The sequence below is a fragment of the Mus musculus genome, chromosome 9 (assembly GCF_000001635.26).
Source record: "Mus musculus strain C57BL/6J chromosome 9, GRCm38.p6 C57BL/6J".
NCBI classification, from domain to species: Eukaryota; Metazoa; Chordata; class Mammalia; order Rodentia; family Muridae; genus Mus; species Mus musculus.
Genome location: NC_000075.6, coordinates 42,408,986 through 42,431,882, shown reverse-complemented (window position 1 = coordinate 42,431,882; position 22,897 = coordinate 42,408,986). Strand labels below are relative to the sequence as shown.

The 22,897-nt window shown below is 45.3% G+C and overlaps 1 protein-coding gene across 5 annotated transcripts in view; it reads left to right on the top strand.

Moving 5' to 3' along the window:
* Positions 1-19,567, top strand: part of Tbcel (tubulin folding cofactor E-like) — a 59,923-nt gene extending 40,356 nt beyond the window's left edge. For all 5 annotated transcript variants that reach the window (NM_001378604.1, NM_173038.5, XM_006510396.4 and 2 more), the window contains one exon: positions 15,734-19,567. In NM_001378604.1, the coding sequence (NP_001365533.1) occupies positions 15,734-16,052 (319 nt within the window). In that variant the 3' untranslated portion in view covers positions 16,053-19,567. The remainder of the gene's footprint in view (positions 1-15,733) is intronic.
* The last annotated feature ends 3,330 nt before the right edge of the window (positions 19,568-22,897 follow it).

The following is a 22,897-nucleotide window of genomic DNA, read 5'->3' as shown; positions in this document are numbered from 1 at the left end:
GCCACCTCTCCTGCCCCTGGCTGTAAACTCTTGCTCCTTCCTGAGCCTTGTAAGTGCTAGGATTATAGGCATGCGCCACCATGCCTGACTACACTGTCTTTTTAATAGTACCTGTATTTCAGTCTCCTCCCTGGGCATAGTTTATGGGAATTTCACCATGATATCCTTTTATTTAATCCCATAAGCTAGCAGGTGCTGTGCCTCATGGCCTTGAATTTGCACGATCTTCATTCTTGGCAGCCCTATCTCAGTCACCCCAAGCCTTCCACATGACCATGGGTGATAATTAGTTCTTTCACATCTCCACACTGAGGATTTAAAGAATGTCTTCTGTGAGCACTAATATGAAACTCACTGGCCTCTCCTAGGCAGAAACCACGCACAGACTGCCCTTCATTACCTGAGAGTCTATTGCTTGTAATTCATCTACTGCCTGCTAATTTCTTAGTGCAAACAACAGCATCAACTCTGGACAAGTTAAGTCAGGTCGGAATTTAGTAAGAGAATAATGAAAGCCGTGTGGCTCACAGAGCTGACAAGAAGATTAGAGAATTACTCTCGGGCAGGATCAGTGGGAAGCAAGGCCCAGCCAGGATTTTTGTATCCATACATGAGCAGCATGCTCCTAACAGTGACGATGGGACAGAGAGCAACAGGCAGCACACCATCATTAGAGCCTTGCCCGTGAAGTGTAGGTCTGCATTTGCTACTTGTAACCACTAAGAGCTGGAGAGATGGCTCGGCAGCTAAGGGTGCTTTCTGCCCCTACAGAGGACCTAAGTCCGATTTCCAGGATCCACATGGCAGCTCAAAACTAACGTCTCAGTTCCAGAGATATGATGCCCTCATGTGACCCCTGTGGGCTCTTGGACATACATTGTGGACACACTGAGAGACACATAAAATAAGCACACACACACACAAGCTGTCATGTCTGCATGCTTGCCTAGTACTTAAGATTTAAAGTGACAGGTTTGTGCCATTTCCATCTCTTCTAGTTTTTGGGGACACAAGAAGAATGTATTCTCTTCAGTGTTTAAACATCTTTCAGCTGCTGGCATCTCATGTGTTTTGGGTCACTCCTCCCCCCAAGGCTGTCATCTGAAGCTCATTCGGATTCTAGATCGCCAAAGTTGACTTCTGGCATTCACTGCAGTACCTACCCCAGCAGTTTTTATATACATCTGGTAGATTTGTTCAGCAAATATTTTTGAGCCCTTTTGATATGCCAGAACTATTTTGCACTTAAAAAGGAACAGTGGGGGTAGGTGACATGCACAGCTGGTAAAGACGCTTGCCACCAAGCCTGACAATGTGAGTTCCATCCACTGTGCCCACAGGAGAAGAGAGAACTCGACTCCTGAAAGGTCCTTTTGTGCCTGTGTGTGTGCCATGGCACCCACACCCAAGCCCACAACAGTAAATAATATAATTCATGAATAAATAATACAAACTATAGTGGCATTTATGTTTGACAGCAAGAGGAAGTGACAGATAAGACAGTGTATAAAATGTGTATACTGAAATGCATAGCGTGCACGGTATGCATGCTATGAATTAAGACAGTGGCAGAGCATTGCCACTAAACTTACCCTTTTCTCTTCCAGTTACATACATTGCCTCTTCCTAAGCTACTGATGAAACACACATAGCCCTGGTGCAGTTAGTGTACAGTGGAAGTATGACTCCTTAGGAAACCCGGGGTTTGTACTGAATTAGTAGGGCTTCAGTTTCCTGAAATCCACAGGTATGGCCGTTTGTTTTGGAGAAGACATTTCTCTTCCTTTGACTGGACCTGCTGCTGGCGACAGTGGTGCTCTTGAATGGTGTCCAGTTGGATTTCCTGTACCCTGACTTCAGTACTGTCTCTCCTAGGTCAGTTCCCTGAACCCTTCCTTCTCTCTGGGTTTCCTGCCTAATGTTAATTAGACATGAAGTCAGTCTTCTTCACTTAGACACGCGAGGAAAGTGACCCAGGTTGTCTCTGTAACATGTGAAGGGCCATGATGGTGGGCTGAGGGTCCCTGAGGACAGCAGAGTTGTTTTCTCCACACTGTTTGGTTGTGATTGGTCATCTTACAAATGGAACTCCTTAAGGACAATCCAGAGATCTGCGATCTGTTTACCTACCCTAGAATAAACCATTTTGGGCAGAGAAGGGAGCCATACCTCGGTGTTGTGAATGTGTCTTCTAAGAGTACAGTAATTGCCTGTGGGTGCTCAGTTACCCTTGTCATTGTCGTCTTTTGCTGGGTGGAGCCTCCTTGCTGTGGCTGCTCATGGCAAATAACTGGCCAGCATGGAATGGAGTCTCCCAACATAGGCTGTGTGTTTATTTACTTTCTGAAACAACCAGAGAAGAAAAGCCTCTGTTCTCTGTCTCTTGGCCTTTGAGCATCCCTGAGTTGGCTCTGCTGGTCAATAGGCTTCCTCTGTGCCTTGTCTCCCAGTGGCTCTTGGAGCAGTGGTGTCCTGTTTCATAGTAAGTCGAGTGTGTGCTGCAGGTGGCTGGAAAGATGTCCTCTCCTGGTGGATCATGTTTCAGTTACGGGATTCTCCTGCTTCACCAGGAGAACTTCGAGGAACTGACTCTAGATCCTAGCTGGGGTCCAGGGGACATTTTAACTTATTAACTGAGAACTTGCTATAAACCAAACGGCACTGGACTAGAAACTGGGGGTACAGGGATAAACTGCACTGGACTAGAAACTGGGGGTGCAGGGATAAACTGCGGTGTGTGAGAGGCTTGCTTTGGAGCTAAGCTGGAGACCCTTTCCTTCGCTGGGTCCTGACCTCTTGACTTCCAGAGACTAAGTTCCCAGGCCTTTCTTCCTTGCACCCCTCTTCCTGCACCTGTCCAGTTCTTACTTATAGCCATTCCTATGGCTCTAGATGCCACCTGTGTGGGGTAGCTGTAATCAGTGATTGTAATGATAAATAAACAGTAGATGTAATAATGACTGTAACTGAGGGTCAGGTCAGGGATGGATTACCCTGACCTGGTGTTTCCAGTTGTCAGCTTGACACCTCGCCTGGATGATGAAACTGTGTCTGAGATCAGACGTCCTCTCCACACACACAGTCTTCCTCCACACTCACCCCTCCCCCCTCCTCGCCCCTTCCATTCCTGCTCTGAGAATGATGGAGTCACTCAGGGTTTATTTCTCCCTGTTCTCTGTGGAGACCATCTGGGTTCTTTTTCTTTTGAAGTTAGATTTTCACAGACTCCATAGATGGCTTCAAACTTCCGTCTGCTGCGTTCTCAAGTCCCAATCTTCACACTGTCTTGCCTGTTCTGTTAATGTTACAGCAGCCAACACAAAGTCAGGTTTATATATTTCAAACAACAGAAGCAGGAACCTGCTTGCTGGTGACCAGCTGGCTCTCTGTCACCTCAGGCTCTGGCGCTCTCTCGCAGTTTGGACTGCACCAAGCAGGCTGCCTGTGTGGCTTTCTCTCTTGCTCTCACCTTATTTGAGGTTCTTCATCAGCACCCCCTAGCTAAGATGGCATACCTTGGCTCCTATTATTCCCTTAGCCCACTTTGATCTCACTTGTCTATTACTGGACTTGATTTGTATTGTGTTGTCTGTCCATTTGTATGTCAGTGTCTTCACGCCTCCCACACTTGGTACTGTCTGCTGGGTGGAACAGCAGTGTTTCCTGTTCGGGGCCTTCCTTCCTCCCCAGGATCCAGACGTTGCCTGGCAGTGTAGCACTGCTCAGTATATGACTGTGCTCATGAGGAAGCCGGTTAGGTCAGGCAAAGGGCCGCCCTATCCTAGAAAGCATTTGTGCTAGCCTGGTCAAGGTGAGGGGGTTATTCTGAATGGAAGTAGTGGAGGTAAGAGAGGAGACAGCATGGCTGTGGCACTTGCTGTTCTTTCTTACTGTGGTAGGAAATTGCTGGAAGTTTGATGGGGGGCTGTGGGGATTTCAAAGGGTGGGCTTGGGTTCTGGTTATAAGGAGGGCCTGAGAGAGACCTGGAGAGCAAATTGCTCATTGAGACTATAGGAAACAAGGCTGACTCTAGACACTGAAAGAGGATGCCTGCTTTGGGCTAAATTATAGAATTTAGTCCTGGGGAAACACATTGCGCATTTCTGCTTGTTTTTGAGTATTTACAGTCACGATCCCTCTAGGGCAACGCAACCATCTTTCAGGATGGCGGGAGCCTCCACACTTAAAGCCCAGCACATGTGTCATTACTGCTTTGCCCTTAACTGATGCCAATCACACTGCTTCTGTTTATGAGTTTCCCTTCATCTTGCCTTTGCTTTCTCTCTCCATCTCCTCTGAGAGATTGGATGTAAATTGCTTCTTTAGCGCTGAGCTAATATGTAGTCCTGTTTAATTTTAAAGAGAGAAAAAACAAAAGGAAGCAAGTTCCTCTAGGATCTCAACCTGATTGTATCTTTGGGGGTTCAGTGGCTTCTTGATTTTGAGCGCAGTGAGTGACCTAGCTGATTTGAGGTGTCCCTTTCTTGAGACCTTAAAATTTCAAACTTTATCAAACGAGTTATAAGAGCCATGGTTCCAGAGGACAGTGCCGATGGACCAGTGGACAGAGGAGTGCTGCTGTCAGAGACCAGGGGTAAAGCTTCCTTAAGCTTTGCTTTGCTTTCACTCTCCCCAAAGCTGTGTCCTGAGGGATGCTTGAGCTCTTGGGACAGCTTCTTTAGAATGTCAAGGATTAGGCGCCCAGTTCCTCGAGTGCTTGCTTAGTGTCACCAACGGCATGCTTTGTGAAGTATGGAGAGTGGCTTTTCCTGCTAGAGACTCATGGCTCTTCTTAGCTGAGTTGATTGTATCTCCTGTGATTGTGAGGCAGGGCAGCAGGCTGTATTTGGACACCACCCCAATGAAGGCCCGTTTTGTCTCCAACACTGGAGGAATCCTAGCGCACTGTGTCCCTTCCCTCATATTCCTTCCACACAGAGGACCTGCTGTTGTGAAGAGCATTCTTCGCCTGGACACAGGTCTCCTGGGGTTCTCGGCATTGCCAAGCTCCATCATCCTCTGTCAGGGTGGTGACACAGCACTGCTCACATTCATCTGGGAGTCTGATGGGAGACAAAAGGGGCTTTCTCCTCCCAGCTCCTCGGAGACCCTCTGAAATGTTAGCTTTCCCTGTGACCTGCAGGCTTTGTCATGCCAGTCACCCAGGCCTTGCTTCTGACTTCTTGCCTCTTTCTCAGCCTCGGCCCAGCAGGAGGTAGCTGCCTTCCTAATCTCTAAAGCAGATACAGAGGAGGATTTCAAAGAAGAGGCACAGTGAGGCCCCCCAAGTGCTTCTGGTCTTGGAGACACTGTCTTTCTTCTCTGAACTTTAGCCTTGGCCAGAACAAGTAGCCAGCTTTGCCTTTTTGTTGTTGTTGTCTTGTTTGTTTAATTTTTAAAAATGAAAAAAATTAATAAGAATAATAAGATACTATTTTCCTGTATTTATAGCTAATGAGTTTATTTTTCACATTATTTTATTTTAATTAAAAAGAAAGACTATTTCAGGAAAAATGGGGTGCTTAAGCCTTACCGCTTATCCTCTTTCTCACTCTAGGAGGTCACCAGAGCAAGAATACCTTTAAAGATGTGTTTTATTTTGTAACTGTGTGTGTGCGTGCACACCCAAGTGCAGGTATGTGTGCATGCACACCCAAGTGCAGGTATGTGTGCATGCACACCCAAGTGCAGGTATGTGTGCGTGCACACCCAAGTGCAGGTATGTGTGCATGCACACCCAAGTGCAGGTATGTGTGCGTGCACACCCAAGTGCAGGTGCCCGCAGAGGCCAGAGAGTTGGTCCGATCCCCCTGGAGCTGGAGTTTTGGCAGGTTTGCACTCACATCCTCTGCAAAGCTCGTAAGTATACATAACTGTTGTGCCATTGCTCCAGCTCCTCAGGTCAGAAACCTGGTGTACATAAATCTTTGGTATCTCTTTAAAATCAACAACAACATAGAAAGTAGGGCTTACACTTCTGTGTCAATGACATATCTTCCCATGGTCTTTTCAGTTTCTGTTTTGTTGGAAACAGTATTAAACTTGAATGCCAATCTTTTACACTATGGCTTACTCTTTAAAATTTACTTTATACCCAGGAGTGGTGGCATACACCTTTGATCTCAGCACTCTGAAGATAGAGGCAGGTGGGTCTCTGAGTTAGGCCAGCCTGGTCTACAGATCAAGTTCCAGGACAGTCAGGGCTGTTACACAGAGAAACCCTGTCTCAAAAGATATGTGTGTGTGTGTGTGTGTGTGTGTGTGTGTGTGTGTGTGTGTGTGTGTGTGTTTTCCCCACCATATCTCCCTCCCAGCCTCTGAATTCTTTTTTTGTTTTGATTTTTACTATGAACTCTAGTTGGTGCTGGTCATGTGTGCATGAGTGTAGGGTGATCCGCTGGGACATGGAAACCTACTGGAGCGGTAGAGGACTACATCCCTGACCAACTGATACTCCCTTCTCTGATCACTTTGTGAGCCCTTCTCCCATCCTTGATGTAGTTTGGCTGGCTTCAGTATGTGCTGGTCTTATGCGCGCGGCCACAGCTGCTACTTACTCTGATCACGTTAAAGGGGACATTTTCTCCTATCTGATGGTCACTTAAGACACTCTCCTGGGTTTTGTATGTGTGCTATGGTTTGCATGTGTACTGTGGTTTGTTTGTGCACCATGGCTTTCACTGGGTGGAATTGCTGTCTGTGTGATTTCACACAGCATTTGAGGCCTCCCCTTCCCTGCCAACCTGGCATGGATTCCGTGGTCTGTAATGCTGTCTCTGTCCTGTGTCTTGCTTTTTATTGGTGGCTCTATTTCAGGGGCCTAATCTGGTCCATTGGTATATGTAGGCATATTTGTCCATTCTTATACCATTACGTGATCACGAAGTTATGCTGTCTTAGTTCGCAGCCAGGGTAAGCCTCTTCCCCACCATTGTGTTAAAATTATCTTAGTTATTGTAGGGCTGTTTCTGTCCCACGTGGGCTTTAGAACTGTAAGTTTCACAAACCCTGCTGTAACTAGATTGTGAACACAGTGCTGGCCTCACTGCCTGCCCTATATTAGTGGAGGAGCGCTCCTGCAGTGTGTACAGAGCTTTGCGTCCTCACCGGCACGAGCTTTCTTTCTCACAGTGTCTCGCAGTTTTGTTAAGTTCCTTTCTAGGTACTTAAACTTTTATTGCTCTTTCAAATGAGATTTTTCTGTGTTTAGTTGGCTGTTGTTGGTGGCTAGACTGGCCGTTGGCGGTTTGCACACTGGCTATCTGTCTGTCTTAACAGCATTTAGTGTACTTCATATTTACTTTCGAGGGGTTTCTCTGTACATACTTATTACCTCAAATCATTTTTGCACCTCGTGTTTCCTTTCCTTGAATAGGACATCCAGTGGGATATTTAAAATGACAGACAGACTGGAGGTGGAGCTCAAATGGTAGAATATGTGTGTAGATGTGTTGATGTGTGCTGGAGGCTGAGCTGAGCCTGTAGACCCACCCAGACTGAAATGCAGTAGAGGCGTCTAATGAAAGGCCTTCTTCCTCCTTGGAAGAAAATGTATCCAGCGCTTCTCTGGGAAACATTTTAATATGAAATTGGACTCTTAGTGAGTTGCAGTAGTTTTTGTTCTTAGTTGTTAGGGTGTTCCTTCCGTCACTGAACAGCACCAGGTTTTATAGAATGCTCTTTTGGCATTTCGATTAACATTGTCTTCCATTAGTCTGGATTTTAACAATATGCTTGCTTTGAACCATTTCTGTATTCCAGTGTTCAACTAGTTATAGAATAGGAAATATTCTTCATAAGCAAGTAGAACTTAATGCCATGTTATTTGGAATGCATGTATTTACAAATGTAAAATTGGCCTATAATAATTATCTGTCCTTCTGGGTTTATAAGTGTACTAGCTTTGTAAAATGAGTTGGGTTGATAATTTCATATTTTTCTAGTATTTCATTTAGCTTTAAGAGTTTACACACCTTGTGGCACCTCTTGTGATCTGTGGGTGTGTCTTGGTTTCTAAGTACCTCTTGTGACCTGTGGGCTGTGTCTTGTGATCTGTGGGTGTGTCTTGGCTTCTACAGCACCTCTTTTGATCTGTGGGTGTGTCTTGGTGGTACCTCTTAAGAACTGTGGGCTGTGTCTTGCTTTCCACGTTGCTTTATTTTATTTTATTTTTGGTTTTTCGAGACAGGGTTTCTCTGCTGCCCTGGTTGTCCTGGAACTCACTCTGTAGACCAGGCTGGCCTCAAACTCAGAAATTCACCTGCCTTTGCCTCCCAAGTGCTGGGATTAAAGGCGTGCGCCATCACGCCCAGCTGCTTTATATTTATCTTGATGGACAATTCTTCCACATGAAATCTGGTTGAATTCTTCAACATGAAGCAAACAGAACATCCTTCTACTCAGAAACATCTTTCTACTGTAGAAAGCAGCCATGAAGGGCTTGGTTCCTAGGCAATCACTGATAGGGGTTTCCTGACAAAATCCCATGGCATTTGTGTGTTAAACTTGTGTGTGGAAATGGTCACAGAACAGTTGACTTTGTGCTGTCTTCTCTTCACCTCACTCCCCAGTGATCCTTGTCACGTGAGAAGCACACTGTGTTGGTGTGGCTCACCTTTTGCAGTAATTTCACTTGTGTCTTTCCCTTTATCTTGATAAAGCCTATTTGGTCTATCTGTATCAGGATCCATTTTAAATGTGTGAAGTGTGCACACGCACAGACCAGAGGACACCGTGTGCCTTATGCTGTTACTTTCTGCCCTATTGCTTTTGAGATAGACTCCCACTTAGCCCGGAGCTGGTGGTAAGCTAGCCCCAACAGTGTCTGGTCCCCCTCCTCAGCAGTGCTGAGGTTAGCCCCAGCTTTTTACATGGTGGGTAAGACTCTTAGCCACTGAGGCATTTTCTGGCCCCACCTTATTTTTTTTAATGACGTTTATTGTCCTATAACTGACATAGAGTACATTTTCACCCTTTTTACTGTATATTTCTCAGCTTTGATAGTCCCATTATGGAACCCCTCTCCAACAGAATCAGAATTTAAAATTCTCATCATCTAAAACTATTTCCTTGTCAACCCTTTCCCCAACTTTTCCCGTGTCAGCTATTGCTTGTTTTCTGTACCTGTTGTTTTGGCTTCTCTAGAACAGCACACCTGTGGAATCTTATCTAGTCTGTAGCACTCCTTTAATTGAAACATTTATTAAGATTAATTGTAGGTTCACATGTAGTTGCAAAAACAATATGTGACAGATAATAGCACCCCGAGCTCCCTATAGCGCAGTGTTCAGCAGAATTGTATGCAGTGTGTACGTGCACGTGTGCATTGCAGGTGGGAATCGTATGTAAAACTGCTGAGTGTGGTGGTGTGCACTGGTAATCCTCGATCTGGGGAGGCTGGGCTGAGACCAGAGGGTTGATGACACTGCCATCCAGCCAGTGTCACCTAGTTAGTGAGCTCCAGGTCCGTTAGAGACCATGTCACTCGAGATTGTCCCTTGGCTCTATGATTACGCATAAGCGTACATGTATGTGCATGCATACATGTGCGCACACATGTGCACACATGCATGTGGGGAAGAGGGTTGCTGAGGTGATGCTTGAGATAGCCTTGGGTAGGCACATGGTCAATCTTGTTTGCATACACTAAAAAGAGATACTTATTCTTAGTTATTGAATGCCATTTGTGATACCAGCTAGGTCAAGCCATTAGTACTAATTGACAGTACTAATGGCTTTTTCTTCGTTTGGTTTGTCAGTACTGACAGGGAATTGGTGTCTCCAGCCCACCGCCACCTCCTGTGCATGTGGATCACAGCACACTCAGCCTCAGTACTTCTTAAATCCAAGTTTTGTCAGACTTACCAGTGAATGGCAACGGCAGTTTTTTGCTTTTTTTTTCCTGTCAGATGCCATTTCATTTGTTACACACACACACACACACACACACACACACACACAGAGAGAGACACACACAGACACATATTTCTAGCCTGCATTGTATGCCTTTGACTTTAACCTTGTCTAACTCATTGCTTCATTGAGTTTGGAGAGGTAGGCAGTACAAGATGAACTTACAAAGCCATTTTGAATAAAGTTCTGATTGTCATGGTAAGTGTATGCAGATGAAAAAAAAATTAACTGCTGTCTGATAGTTGTGTGAATTCCATCATCAAATGAGCCACATTTTAGTCATTAGCTGGAATTTTGGCAACCTTGAGCTAAAGAAATTGTGATTTGAAAATGTGGTACCACATGCCCTTAGTCCCAGCACTAGGGAGGCAGAGGCAGGAAGGTTTCGAGTTCAAGGCCAATCTGTTGTACTTAAATCCCTTGTTCTTTAATGAAGGCAAGAGTAAGTAGTTAATGGAACATGTTGGATCAAGACTCTTGAGGAAGTCAGATGGGAAAGATCTGAAGCTTAAGCTAATGAAGAAAATAACCTTGCAGTGGAGGCAGCTGGACAGAGAGAGGTCAAGCACTAGGACCACACGCGTGTGTGGCCGAATGAGAAGTGAGGCGTTCTCCCACTTTCTCAGGACATGGAGGCTGACACCGGAGCATCTGCAGCTCAAGAGCACATTGACAGCATGGTGAGACACTTTAAAACGTCGGGAGAAGAGAAAGCCATTGAAGAACAATTGAAAGGCAGCATTTGAACATAGGAGTGAGAAACAAGTTTCTAGAATAGTGTTCATTATCATATGAGCCACTGTAATAATCACTGTGGCTCCAATTGAGAGAAATGACTGTCTAGGGTAAGCTTGAGGCTCAGTCACCTTAGCCCTGAAGCTTCGGGGTAATGAGCAGGCTCTGAGTACATTTCTGTAAAGTGTGTGACAGACGATCTCCAAGGTTCCTTCTGCCTCCAACATGTGGTGAACATGTTGCCTTCAACCTGTGGCCTAGTGTCAGGAAAGCGGGACTCCATTACCAAATGCGAAGGGACCTTCTGTGCTGTGGATATGGTATTGGCTCTGAGTAAAAGAAGATACACTGTATAGGAGATTAGATAGGGGTGGTCAGAGGATACTAGGAATATAGTTTTGAACCCCTCATATTGCCTCAAGAGCAAAGTAAACTTAACAAATTCTTTTCTTCTTACCACTTGGGGGATATATTTAACCAAGTGGGCCACTGGGAACTTTTGTGTTTTACATGTTACATTTTTAAAATATTATTTATTTGTATTTAATGTGCATCTGTGCTTTGCCTGGATGGATGTCTGTGTGAGGGTGTTAGATCCTCTGGAATCGGCGTTATAAGCAATTGTGAGCTATGATGTTGAGGCTGGGAATTGAATCCAGGAATCTGGAAGAACAGCCAATGCTCTTAACCATGGTCATCTCTCCAGCCCCGCATGGTGCCTTTTTAAGGAGAGAAGCTTACCAAGAACTTCTGAACACAAATGCACAGTGCATGGAATTTTGCTCACTTAAGAAGCAAGGCTTATAAATATTAAATACTGTTAATAGCAGATGAAGGTTCTGGTCTGTGGGCTGTAAATTGAGAAGTTGGTTTTGAAGAATACTTAGTTGTTAGAAACCATTGGGCTGTCTAAGACCACAGCTCTGGGACGACATTGAGCAGATGCTTTGTGAGGCCCAGGAGCCCCAGTGCAGACAGTGTTGAGCTTGGATGGACTTTTGAGTAATAGATAAAATACCCAGACTAAAATACTCGGAAGAAATTTGTTTCTAAAACATATTGGGCTTTTATAAATGAAGACAGCCTGTCCTGGAGCAACCCTAAATTCATGGGAAGTGATAAGCTGCTTAAGAAGGGATTTCATGCAGAGACTAACATCCATACACACTCCTTAGAAGAGCTAGAAGAGTAGACTCCAGCTGCCTCCCTTCCTAGGTTTGCCTCAAGTATCATACCACAGAAGTCCACCCATCCCGCACCCCAAGGCACTGTTGCCTCTGCAGTGAACTAAGGGTGGGGTTGGAGTGCCCAGCTCAAGCACTGTCCTTGATGTTTGATCTCCAGACCAGCAGGAGGCTGCCAGGCTCTTGACTCCAGGAATTCATCTGGTGATTAAGAAGCTGCTACCTAGACTGTCCCCATGCTGTGTCTGCTACATTCACTCTGTCCGGGCTGAGTGATCCTGGCAGAAGCTAAATCTCATCTGTGAGGGACTCTGGGAGATGAAGTTCTCAGCTTTTTAAACTCTGCAGCATAGGAAGGCTTACCAGGAAGAGATTCAGCATATATAGACAGTAGTCATCTAGTTTATGTATTGAAAGAAAATGTGTCAGTTAAGATCATTAATAAGAGTTACTTGAATTTATAAGGCACATGGGGCACTCAAGCTGTAAATAGATTAATAAGACATTTAGGAGAAAGGGGAATCAAAAGATGTTAGTTGATTGGATGAAGGCAGTTGAGGAAAGAGACGATAGAACAGGAAGATGCCAGACTGCTCAGGTTTTGGCTAGAAAAATTGGATAGTTTTCAGAACTGTTTATTAAGATATGAAAGATTGAAAGGAAAGATATCGGGGATAACCGTGGATTATTCTGTACGTGTTGGTCTTGAGAATGTATAAGACATTCCAGTGTCCCAGCATAGAATCATTTAATTTATGATATGCTTGCTCATCTGCCACAGTGAGGCTTAGATTATAGGGAATGCCTATGGCTGAGATGAGTTCATTTGCAGCATCAAGGGAGTCTGAAAATACAAAAGTTACCTTTGTTAAATTTTAGTTTCATGTTTAAGCAGACAGGAGTTTACTGTTAATTCCCTAATCCCGTTGTTGAATTTTTTCCCTGGAAGAGCTCCTAGGGACTATTCCCTCTGTCCTTCCTTGTTTCAGAATGTCTCTAAGCTAGAATTATTGCTGAGCAGAATTGGGCCAGGGACAGTTACCTTGGCTGTTTTTCCTCGCCAGATTGTCTGGTTGGTAATGGCTGCTTTCCTCTTTCCTCCTTCCTCTGTTCCCTCCCCTCCCCTCACTACTCCCCTGCCCTCCCTCCTCTCTTCCCTTCCTCTTGCCCCTGCAGAGGTTCACCATACCCCAGGTCACCTGTCCCCTTGACTTCTTGGGATTTTGTATTTTCCGTTCCTTCTTCCTAGGCCACCGAGCTCCCGGTGCCTTTCTTTCCATGGTGCTTGCTTTGAGACTGTGATCTGCCTCCACTGTTGAACTTGTTCCTGTTCCTCCCTCCATTCTTCTTCCTGTGGTATTTCTTTCCATTTCTGTGGCTTATACAGCTTATGTGTGAAAGTGGGCATGTCTCAGAGTGCTGAAGCATGGCGTGTATTAGCTCTCCTGACCCCTTTGTTACTGCTTCTTTTCTCCCTTCTAGGAAGAATTTGGGGGCTAGAATGTTGGTGTTGTTTCTACTTTTCTGTAGTCTGGAGGGGAAATCTTTAAGTTGGGGTCAGCTCTTTTGACCATAAGGGTTCTGCTGCTATTTTTAAATTTCATTTGCAGGAACACAGTTGACTCCAGGTGTATGAAGGCAGGTGACAGGAGATGTGGGGAAAGGTTTCAGCTATCTGTAACCTCAAATCCTGGTGGGTTTGTTCACTTGGATTTCTGTGTCCTGCTGTGCTCTGATCGCTTTGCCTTCAATGAAGCCCTGACATCCTGATGGTGGACAGACAGACAGACTTCTGATCTCTGGAGGTTTTCTCTATTCTGGTTCTACCTTGACCTGGCTGACTCTTCCATCCCTGGCTCCATCCTTGGTTCCTCCATCCATCCTGGCTCCTCCATCCATTCCTGGCTCTGCTGTTTTTAGTGAGGCAGACTTTCTCTCTTTACCTTCTTTCTCCACAGTGGTTGGTATGGTCTGAAGATCTGATTCATGATCTGCTGACCCACATACTACAGAGCTCTGGGCTCCCTTTGAAAAGTTCAGCTGTTAGGTTATACCCTCCATTCCTGTGTTGCTGCTGTTACCCTGGTGGATGTGTTTGTTTGTTTTGTTTTTTTGTTTTAATCTGGGCTCCAACACTGGGAGACAGTCTACAGGCTGACAGTCACACCAGCGCCCTCTCTAAGTCACTCCTGAGGAGACTTGAGTCTCTAAGGTGTGTGTATCTTACTGTTGTAAGCTCCAGGGCAGGAGGACTGTGACGAGGATGTCTTACTTGGATATGAACTTAGACTGTATGGGGGTTACTCACCATTTGTTTAATTTATGGCTGCCTTTCAGGTGGGAAGGGCAGGACTTAGCATTTGCTAACGAGGAAGCGGAACTTCCAAAGGACTGAGCTGCAGAGTCATATTAATCATAGCATAGACTTGAAAGTCAGGGCCTATGCTATTTTTACTACACCCCGTTTCTCCCCTCCATCTCTCAGCGCAAAGTCTCACTGTGTCATTAGTGTTCTACTAACCTTGTTATGACACTGATTGTACTGAGTAGAAGCCAGGAGTCGGCGAGCTGGAGCACAGTGCTACGTGACTGCCGAGTTCTGATCCTTAATTAACCTCAGCGAGTCTCAGTCATGGTAAAGCTAATAATGGTGCGTTCTTCCTCCTGTCTGGTATATAGGAGTCTGCCCAACTTCCTCCATCAAATCAGACTTAATTCCTTCAAGGCTGGCAGTGGATACAAGAATTTCCATGTAGGAATTTAATATTAGGGACCCTGTTCTCACCCCTATAACTCACTTTCCTCATTCTGGGCTTTGCTGTTTTTTATTACTGTCCTGATAATGGAATATTACTTATTGTCTTCTTTTTCCAAGAATGAGTCCTTGATCCTTTGATAACTGTTTTGTATTTGGCTGAGGCCAAGCTGGAACGTTGGAACAAGACTTCCTTGAAAGAGCTGGATAATGGCTGATAGTCATCTTGTTGTTCTATATAATTGGAGCATCCAGAAACATCTCCCCTCCCTTCCCCTGCATTACTAAGAAGCAGGTGCTTAGTTAGGCGGTTTCCTTTCTCAGTGGTAACACCCCAAAAGGGTGCATGCATCTTTAATCCCAGCACTTGGGAGGCGAGTTCAAGGCCAACCTGTTCTACAGAGAGACTTCCAGGACATCAATGGCTACATAAAGAAAACCCTGTCTCAAAAGGAAGGAAGGAAGGAAGGAAGGGGAGGGAGGGAGAGAAAAAAGAAAGAAAGAGAGAGGGGGGAAGAAAGAAAGAAAGGAAGAGAAAGAAAGAAAGAAAGAAAGAAAGAAAGAAAGAAAGAAAGAAAGAAAGAAAGAAAGAAAGAAAAGAAAGAAGAAAGAGAAACAAACAAACAAAGACGGACATTCTGGGGGCATTTGGCTCCTCCCTGTGGTCCTGTGGCCTTTGTAGCACCAGTCTCTCTAGTTATTTTCTTTCACAAACTGTTCATTCCTACCCAGTTGCTTGAGACAGGGTCCTATATAGCCAAGACTGACCTTGGCCTTGTAATTCCCCTACCTACACTTCCGCGGTGTCAGATTACATGTGTGCACCGTGGCTTCTTTTATTCAGTCCAGGTCTTCTTGTGTGTTTGGTAACCACTACGGGAGACACCCTCGGCCCCTCCAAGCTGCTGTATAAATAGCGAGGGTTTAGGGACCATTTCAGGATGGTGTTCTATCCATGAGCGCATGGCTTTACTGTGGTCTCAGCAGAGTAGCTATGTCAGGACACAGTAGTCACTGGGTAGCTGGATGTACATGTAGGAAGGAAGGGGCAGTCTCAGACAGGATGAGAAGATACTGAGGGTAGCCGTGTCACTTACCTGTGTATGTTGTGAGTAGCTGAAGGTGAGTTTCTTTTTCTCCTTCTAGGTATCATGAGCTCATTACAAAATATGGGAAATTGGAGCCTTTGGCAGAAGTGGACCTAAGACCCCAGAGCAGTGCGAAAGTAGAAGTTCACTTCAATGACCAAGTGGAGGAAATGAGCATCCGCCTGGACCAGACAGTAGCCGAACTGAAGAAACAGCTAAAGACCCTGGTGCAGTTGCCCACCAGCAGCATGCTTCTCTACTACTTTGACCACGAGGCCCCGTTTGGCCCAGAGGAGATGAAGTACAGCTCCCGGGCACTGCACTCCTTTGGCATTAGGGATGGAGATAAAATTTTTGTGGAATCAAAAACAAAATAACCTCTACCAGCCTTGTAAAAACTCACATAAGGACTTCCTGCAGGGTGTTTGTTTCCAGCGTGCTTTTCTTTAGGAGGAAGGACTTTTCCATTTTGTTTTGGGTTTTGTTTAGCTTTGGAGGGGTTTTGTATATTTTCTTCCCCTAGAATGGATAGGTTTTTGGTATTTTCTACCACAGATTTTTTCAGATCAGTTAGCAGACATGGCTGCATCTCCAGTCTTTATGTGAGAGCATGCCTGTCTCCCTCTCTCCCTCCCCCTCCTCCTCCCTCTTCCCCCCCTCTCCCCTACCCCCCAAAGATGACAGAAACCACCGGCTTCTTACTGTGTCATTGGGATTTGTCAGCCACTGGGCTCTTTCCTGCTAAGCCCAAAGACAGTGTGGTCCCTCAGAGGGGTGATGCAGTGTTCACATCCAGAGATGGGGTCCTCCTAGGGAGGGATGGGGCTCCTCCTAGGGAGGGATGGGGTCCTCCTAGGGAGGGATGGGGGTCCTCCTAGGGAGGGCCTTCTCTGGCTCTTCCTTCCCTGCCCCTCCTCCTCCTCCTTTCCATTTGGGGGTCCTGGGTCTGGTTTTCATTCTGACTTGTACCCACTTACCTGGTAGTTTTACTCTGTTCATAATTTAACTTGGTTTTGTTGTTGGTGTGTCTGTTTTTCCCCCTCTCGTTCCCAGTTTTAAGTGACTTTGAGTATTTTAAGCATTTCCAGTCTGATTCTGATCTCAGGAACTCGGTTAGGTTTTAGAGAGAAGTAGGCGGAGTGTTAGCCCTGGGAAACTCGCTACTCCCCTGGAAGCCTGCGCTGGGCATTCTAACCGCTCCAGCACCTCTGCGCCCCAGGAGCCCCTCCAGGGTAGATCAGCTGTCACTCCCGTCACCTGGCACTCGTCCTGTTCTAGGGGTTTTTTCTTCATGTTCAATGAATGTACTTCCTGACAGCTTTATCGCATAAGCTATTGGAAATGAAGGAAGAGTTGTAGATACTCACTCCTTAGCAGAACATGGGCTGAGAAGCTGGCCAGGAGTGTGAAGCAAGTGGTGGGACTGGGGAGAAAGCTTGCAGGCTTTCCACCTGTGCGGCATCCTTGTGAAGGAAGCGGCGCTCTCGGCTCTCTAACGGGAGAGATTTAATCACAGGGAGCTGAGGCCCACCTTTTTCTTGGGACTTTGTGATGATGCGTCTGAACAACTCTTTTTGTTTTGTATTTTATGTCCCCCGTGGAATGATTTTTGCCTAATCTGTGAGTGAACTTTCAGTGTCACCCCCCCAGGTGTTTTTTGCAGGGGTGTGTGTGTATAAAGCACTTGACCTTTGACACAGCCCCTCACCTACTCTCCTATTCTGAAATCTTTTTCTTTGGCCTTCCATTCTTTGTTAATCTGGATGGTTTCCTTGCTGTTTCTATTTAGTTCTGTTCTAGTTCTTGTTTTGTTCTGGCTTTTAACATTTGATATGTGATTCCCCCCCTCCTCCAAACTTACTGTGGAGTAAACGCTTTAGGTGACCCATGTGACCTCTTCACGGATGGGAGGTGTAGTCTTTAAGTTCCCTCCTCCGCCATGTGGCAGGTGTTTGCTCTCTTGCCACCGCACTTCAGGTTCAGCATCTCTAAGGCTGCTGCCCCGGGCCTCCTGAGGCAGGCCCGAATTCACTGCAGCACTAAGGGTGAAAGCCAAAGGGTTTAGAAAGATGAATGAAGCCGGGTCTCCTGCTGCAGACTTTGTCTCAGAATCCTAAAAAAAGAAAAAGAAAAAAGAAAAGAAAAATGAGCAGCGGGGATCAGGCCAGTATAGACGAGGACAGTTATTTTGCAATTGCATTTTCTTGACAGAGTTTTGGAAATAGAAAAAAAAAAAGAGTATGGCAGCCGTGTCCCGAGGATGAAGATTGGTTGCTTTGTGTATGTGCGTGCGAGTGCGGAGGAATTTGCAAGAGAAACTGTAATGGAGACGTTGCTTTGTCAGCCTGGGAAACAGTTGCACTCTTATTTTTGAACTTTGGAGCCACTGTTGTCCCAGGGCAGAAGGCAGAGTGAGCGCTTACACTTTGGTCACAATGAGATATTTTCTATATGACAGAGTTCTCTGAGAGGCTTTTTTACGCTTTGAAACTCGTATCTTCTGTTATTACTCAACAGTGTTTCTCTGCTGCAGGCCTAATCCTTTATTACAGCTGCGTGGAAAAGGAGTCTCATCCAACCCAACCGGCGTGGGTGTTTCCAGAGCATTGTCATTGGCGGTTTGAATAATTGCCGAATCTTTTCCAATTAAGAAAATCTTAAGTACAGTCCTTGGCCTTTTAGAATTAACAGCAGTAAATGAGGAAGCCGTTTGCGCATGCGTCTTTCCAGATTCACTTGGGTGGCTGAGGAAAGAAGCTGGTTTTGAAATAAAATCGGTGCTGTGTAGACATTTATAACCAAAATTATTTTTATAACAGACCCAGAAGGAGGAGAGAAAAGACCGTGGACCTTTGAGCCTGCATGTTATCCGTCGTGCTTGTTTGTATGTAACATTGATTTCATCAGATTGAGTGGAAGCATATGGTTGGCAGTTAGGAGGCGAAAAGCTGCCCTCGCTGGTATACAGAGCGCGCCTTGGGCACGGCAGGGAGAACATGCCTTTCTAAAGCAGAAAGTCTTTTCGGTTGTGGGGAAGGAAAGGAGTAACACGAGAAAGCCAAACCTAAGCCCAGGGTCCTCCTGTGGGCAGAGCTGCTGAAGCTGTGCTCCAGAGGGATCTCTTAGTTTGGGTTGTTGAGATACCCTGGATTGTTTTAAATCGGGGGAGTCCACAGTTGCCTGTGTCTGCAGCCCATTGCCATAAATGCACAAGACAGCAGCAGAGCTGAACGCCCCTTGTTCTTAGAGACCCTCTGGTGAAAATGAAGCCACGTAGCCGAGGGCTGCAGTGCTACCCCGAGAAAAAGAAGGAGCTGTGTGAGGGAACGAAGAGCAGATGCAGTTCCAACTGGGATTTTCAGCAATGTCACCCTACCGGCCCTGCTGGGAGCAGAGAACACTTGGTTGTGCAGTATTGGTCACCACGGGAGCCTTGCCACCAATAGCTTTTCCTAACACATGTGAGTGTGGCTCTCCCTCCGCACTGTAGCTTAGGCCCTGGGCAAGTAGGGCGTGACTCCAGAATGCTCTGTAGTTTGTATGTACGATAATTTCTGTTTATGAATTTCACTTTTCCTTTCATTTCATGTAAAACTAAAATGCAAACAATCTGCTTTCAAGAATGCCCAGAAGCTCTGTGTCCCCAACTGTTGTTGTGAACTCTACCATTTCTCATAGGTGCTTCCTTAAAATGTATGTTTATTCTAGTGACCGAGAGGGGACTGGACTCTCAGGCCCTTTACAGTTGTCTCCTGCAGTTAATGGAAATATAAATATATATATATATTTTATTTTAGAATATAATTTAAACATGAAGGTCTATTCTTTGCACTTTTTATTAATATATATAGAGAGAGAATCTTTAAAAAAATTAAAAATACAAGTCCATTTACTCCTTGTGTTCTGAGTGTTTCTTCCGGAGCAGCGGGTCAAAGATATGTGGTGGGTTTTATACAGCTAAAGATGAACATTGATTCTGGGGGTGCCTTCTTGGTGAGATTGGCCTAAGCTAGTAACAGAATGGCTTGCCAAAGGTAATTGGAATTTCACTGAGGTTGAAAAATCTCAATTAAAATTTTTCTTTAAAAAAAAAGATTTTATCTGTTAGCAAAAGTTTAGACATCTATGCTACTTGCTTATTCTTTGCTTATCCTCATCCATCTCTCTGTTTAGCACCCTCTGTATTGAATAAGACTGAAAATTTCATTTTGGTAAAATACAGATCTGCCAGTTGTTATTCAAGGGCCATTTTTCTACAAAAGATAACTTTCTACAAGTTTGGCATTTGGGACATTTTACATGTATCTGTTTATCGACCATTTCTTGGTAAGCTGCTAGGAATTAACATTCTTTTGAAAATTAAAGACCGAGGAGGATGCTTCTGTACTTCAGAGCCAGTGTCCACGAAGTTCTCGAGACCTCAGAAGCGTGTAGCTCTATCTAAGTTCAAGGTGATGTCCACTTCCTGATCAGAGTTCAAAGAACCCATGGCATGCATGCCCTCCACTTTCGGGCTGAATTCTATTTCATTACCGTTTAGTACTTGGAGAAGTACTGAAAATATAGATACACATCCAGGCATCCAGCCTTCAGCCTGCCGCTGTTGCCTTCTCCAGCTGCCAGGTCACAGAGCCACCCCCGAGGTCACATGTCCCTTTCCAACCCCTCTGGAAAAGGAACTCCCATTGCTTTTCCTGTTGACTTTTTCTCCAATGAGGGAAATGGATGCACAGATTGGCCATTTAGGTCCAAAGTGACAGAGTTGGGAAATGAGACTTGGCTGTAGCCAGCTGACAGCTGTGTGTCGTGCTGGAGCTGAAACCCCACTCTGTCATTGTAAATCCTCTGGTGCTGTAGAGCTCTTCATGAGACGGCATTCAGTGTGAACTCGCTCTGGAGCAGAACCACCCATCCACTGAGACCCCTGCCGCCATGGTGGGTACATGTCATTGATGCTATTGGTAAAAGTGAACATGAGGTAAGGAGACTGGTAACTTGGTTTTTAACCTCACGTTATTCTTAGTTTCAGTATGGGGCCAAAGGTGGGAGGGACCACAGTTCCAACTGAGACTAATGTCAGGGACATGCCAGAGTTCCAAGTGAACCACAATTGACATTTGTCATCAAGGAAAGGGGATAAATCCACTTAGAACCCAGTGGAGCCCTTACCAGAGGATAAGGCTGTCGCTGGTGCTTTTTCTCGCTGGCTTTCACAAAGGACTATTTATACGTAAGCAGTGTAAATATTGCCTGCAAAATAGGCAAAATAGTAGATAGGTTATCTACTCTGCTTGCAGGATCTGGGTCTGCCAAACCCATTCATTCCAATGCAATTTGAATGTGTGGAGCCCTTCACAGCCTCCTTGTCCTTGAGTGCTTCTTGGTAACCCAAAGTAACACAATCAGAGTAACACAAAGTGAGAAAAGCCACGAGAGAGACAGGCAGGAAGGAGGTAAGGAGAGGAGAGCCGAGGACAGGTGTCTGTTCTACTCAAGAAATACAGCAGGGGTGATGCCAACTGTCCGCTGTGTTAAAATTCAGTTTGTTTCATATTTTACATTACAAAGAGATGACATTAGGATGTTCAAACTTAATTTCCAAACAGGAATCTTCCACAAGGTTCAAAACTCCAGCAACGTAAGAAAGATAGACACTGAAAGGCCCCGTTGTAATAGCTGTACTTCATCTTTTGTTCCTTTCTTGTGTCTTCTCAGAGTTTACACAAATAACAGCAAACCCAAGTGTGCATTGTAATGGCTTTCTTCTCACATAGCAAGTGGTCTGGCTTATGTATAGTCACAAGCCTTGCTTTTTTGTTCATGAAGTGTATCTTGGAACTGTCTCTGTAATAGGACATAGAGAATCATCTAAGCCTCTGTATACAATGTAATTATTCATTGTATGCACTGATGTGTCTCACTGGTACCTCATTGCTTGAAACTTAAGTTTCTCTTCTCATTCTCTCTGCTGCTTTCGATGTGCCTCTCTAATGTTTGAAATCATCTACAAACTGTCTTCACACCTATGAGGCTGCTTGGATCAGAAAGCCAGAGCTTTTGGAAATTTGACAGACATCGTCAGATTATTCTCCAGTAAGATAATACAAAATTAACATATAAAGGACCAGGAAAAGTGGCTCACACCTTTAATCCCAACACTTGGGAAACAGAGGCAGGTGCACCTCCATGAACTAGAGACCAGCCTGGTCTATAGAGAGTTCTAGGCCAGCCAGGACTACACAGTGAGACCTTGTCTCAATAAAACAAAACCAAAAGAGTGTAAAGCTGCCTTGGTCCATTATGTGATACATCCCTGCAGAGTCTGCAACATCACTGTTCTTGGGCTCGACATTATGAGCTCTTAAAGTTTACCTTCCCAGGCAGGCTTTGTAGACCTAGGCTTTTGTATTCAACACATGACTGACGTCATAAGTGGTATTGGTCAGGCTTTGTGTCACTGTGAAAAGATGCAGGCATAGGAGAAGAAGGAATTATTTTAGCAGACTCTCCAGAGACTTCACAGTTTTGGGCTAATCGGGAGACAGTGCACAGTGCCTGGTGAAACTGACAGAAGGAGAAGCAGGAACGAGTAACTGGGTAAAGATAGACCCATAGGAGGCACATCACCAGTGCCAGATGTTTTTTAACTGGGCCCCACTGGCCAGTTTCCACAGACTCTTGAACTGTCAGATTCTGAGTCTGTCCATCCGTGGACAAGATGATTCCATCAGACTACTTCAGATCTCCGTGTTTCTGGAAATAATCCCCCAGACACACCCAAAGTTGTGCTTTCCTATATAGTTGGTGTTTCTCTGCCACATCAGGTTGACATGTCAGTTATCACCATGAATCCCATATATCACCGATCCTAAGAACCATCATTCCTCTGGCGCTGGCTTTGGAGGTTTCATCTCTGCCACAGAAGGCACAAGTGTTAGGTGTAACGACCTGTGAGCACTCGGTTTCAGCTGAGTGCCCAACAAGGCAGATCACTTGCCCTAACATCTTGTGCTTATTGCCTGTAAAAAGCTTTGGTCGGGAGCTGATTTTTGCTTGTCGTTGAAGTGTCTTCTAGACTAACCGCATGCTGTTCCTTGGGGGTCAGAGAACATGGTGAACCTGTGCCCCTCCAATCTCAGTGTGCTAGCAAGGTTATTTGAAGAAAGCCGGTTCTGAGGTTTCAGCTACCTGGGTGTACCTAGAACTTACTATTTTAACTGCT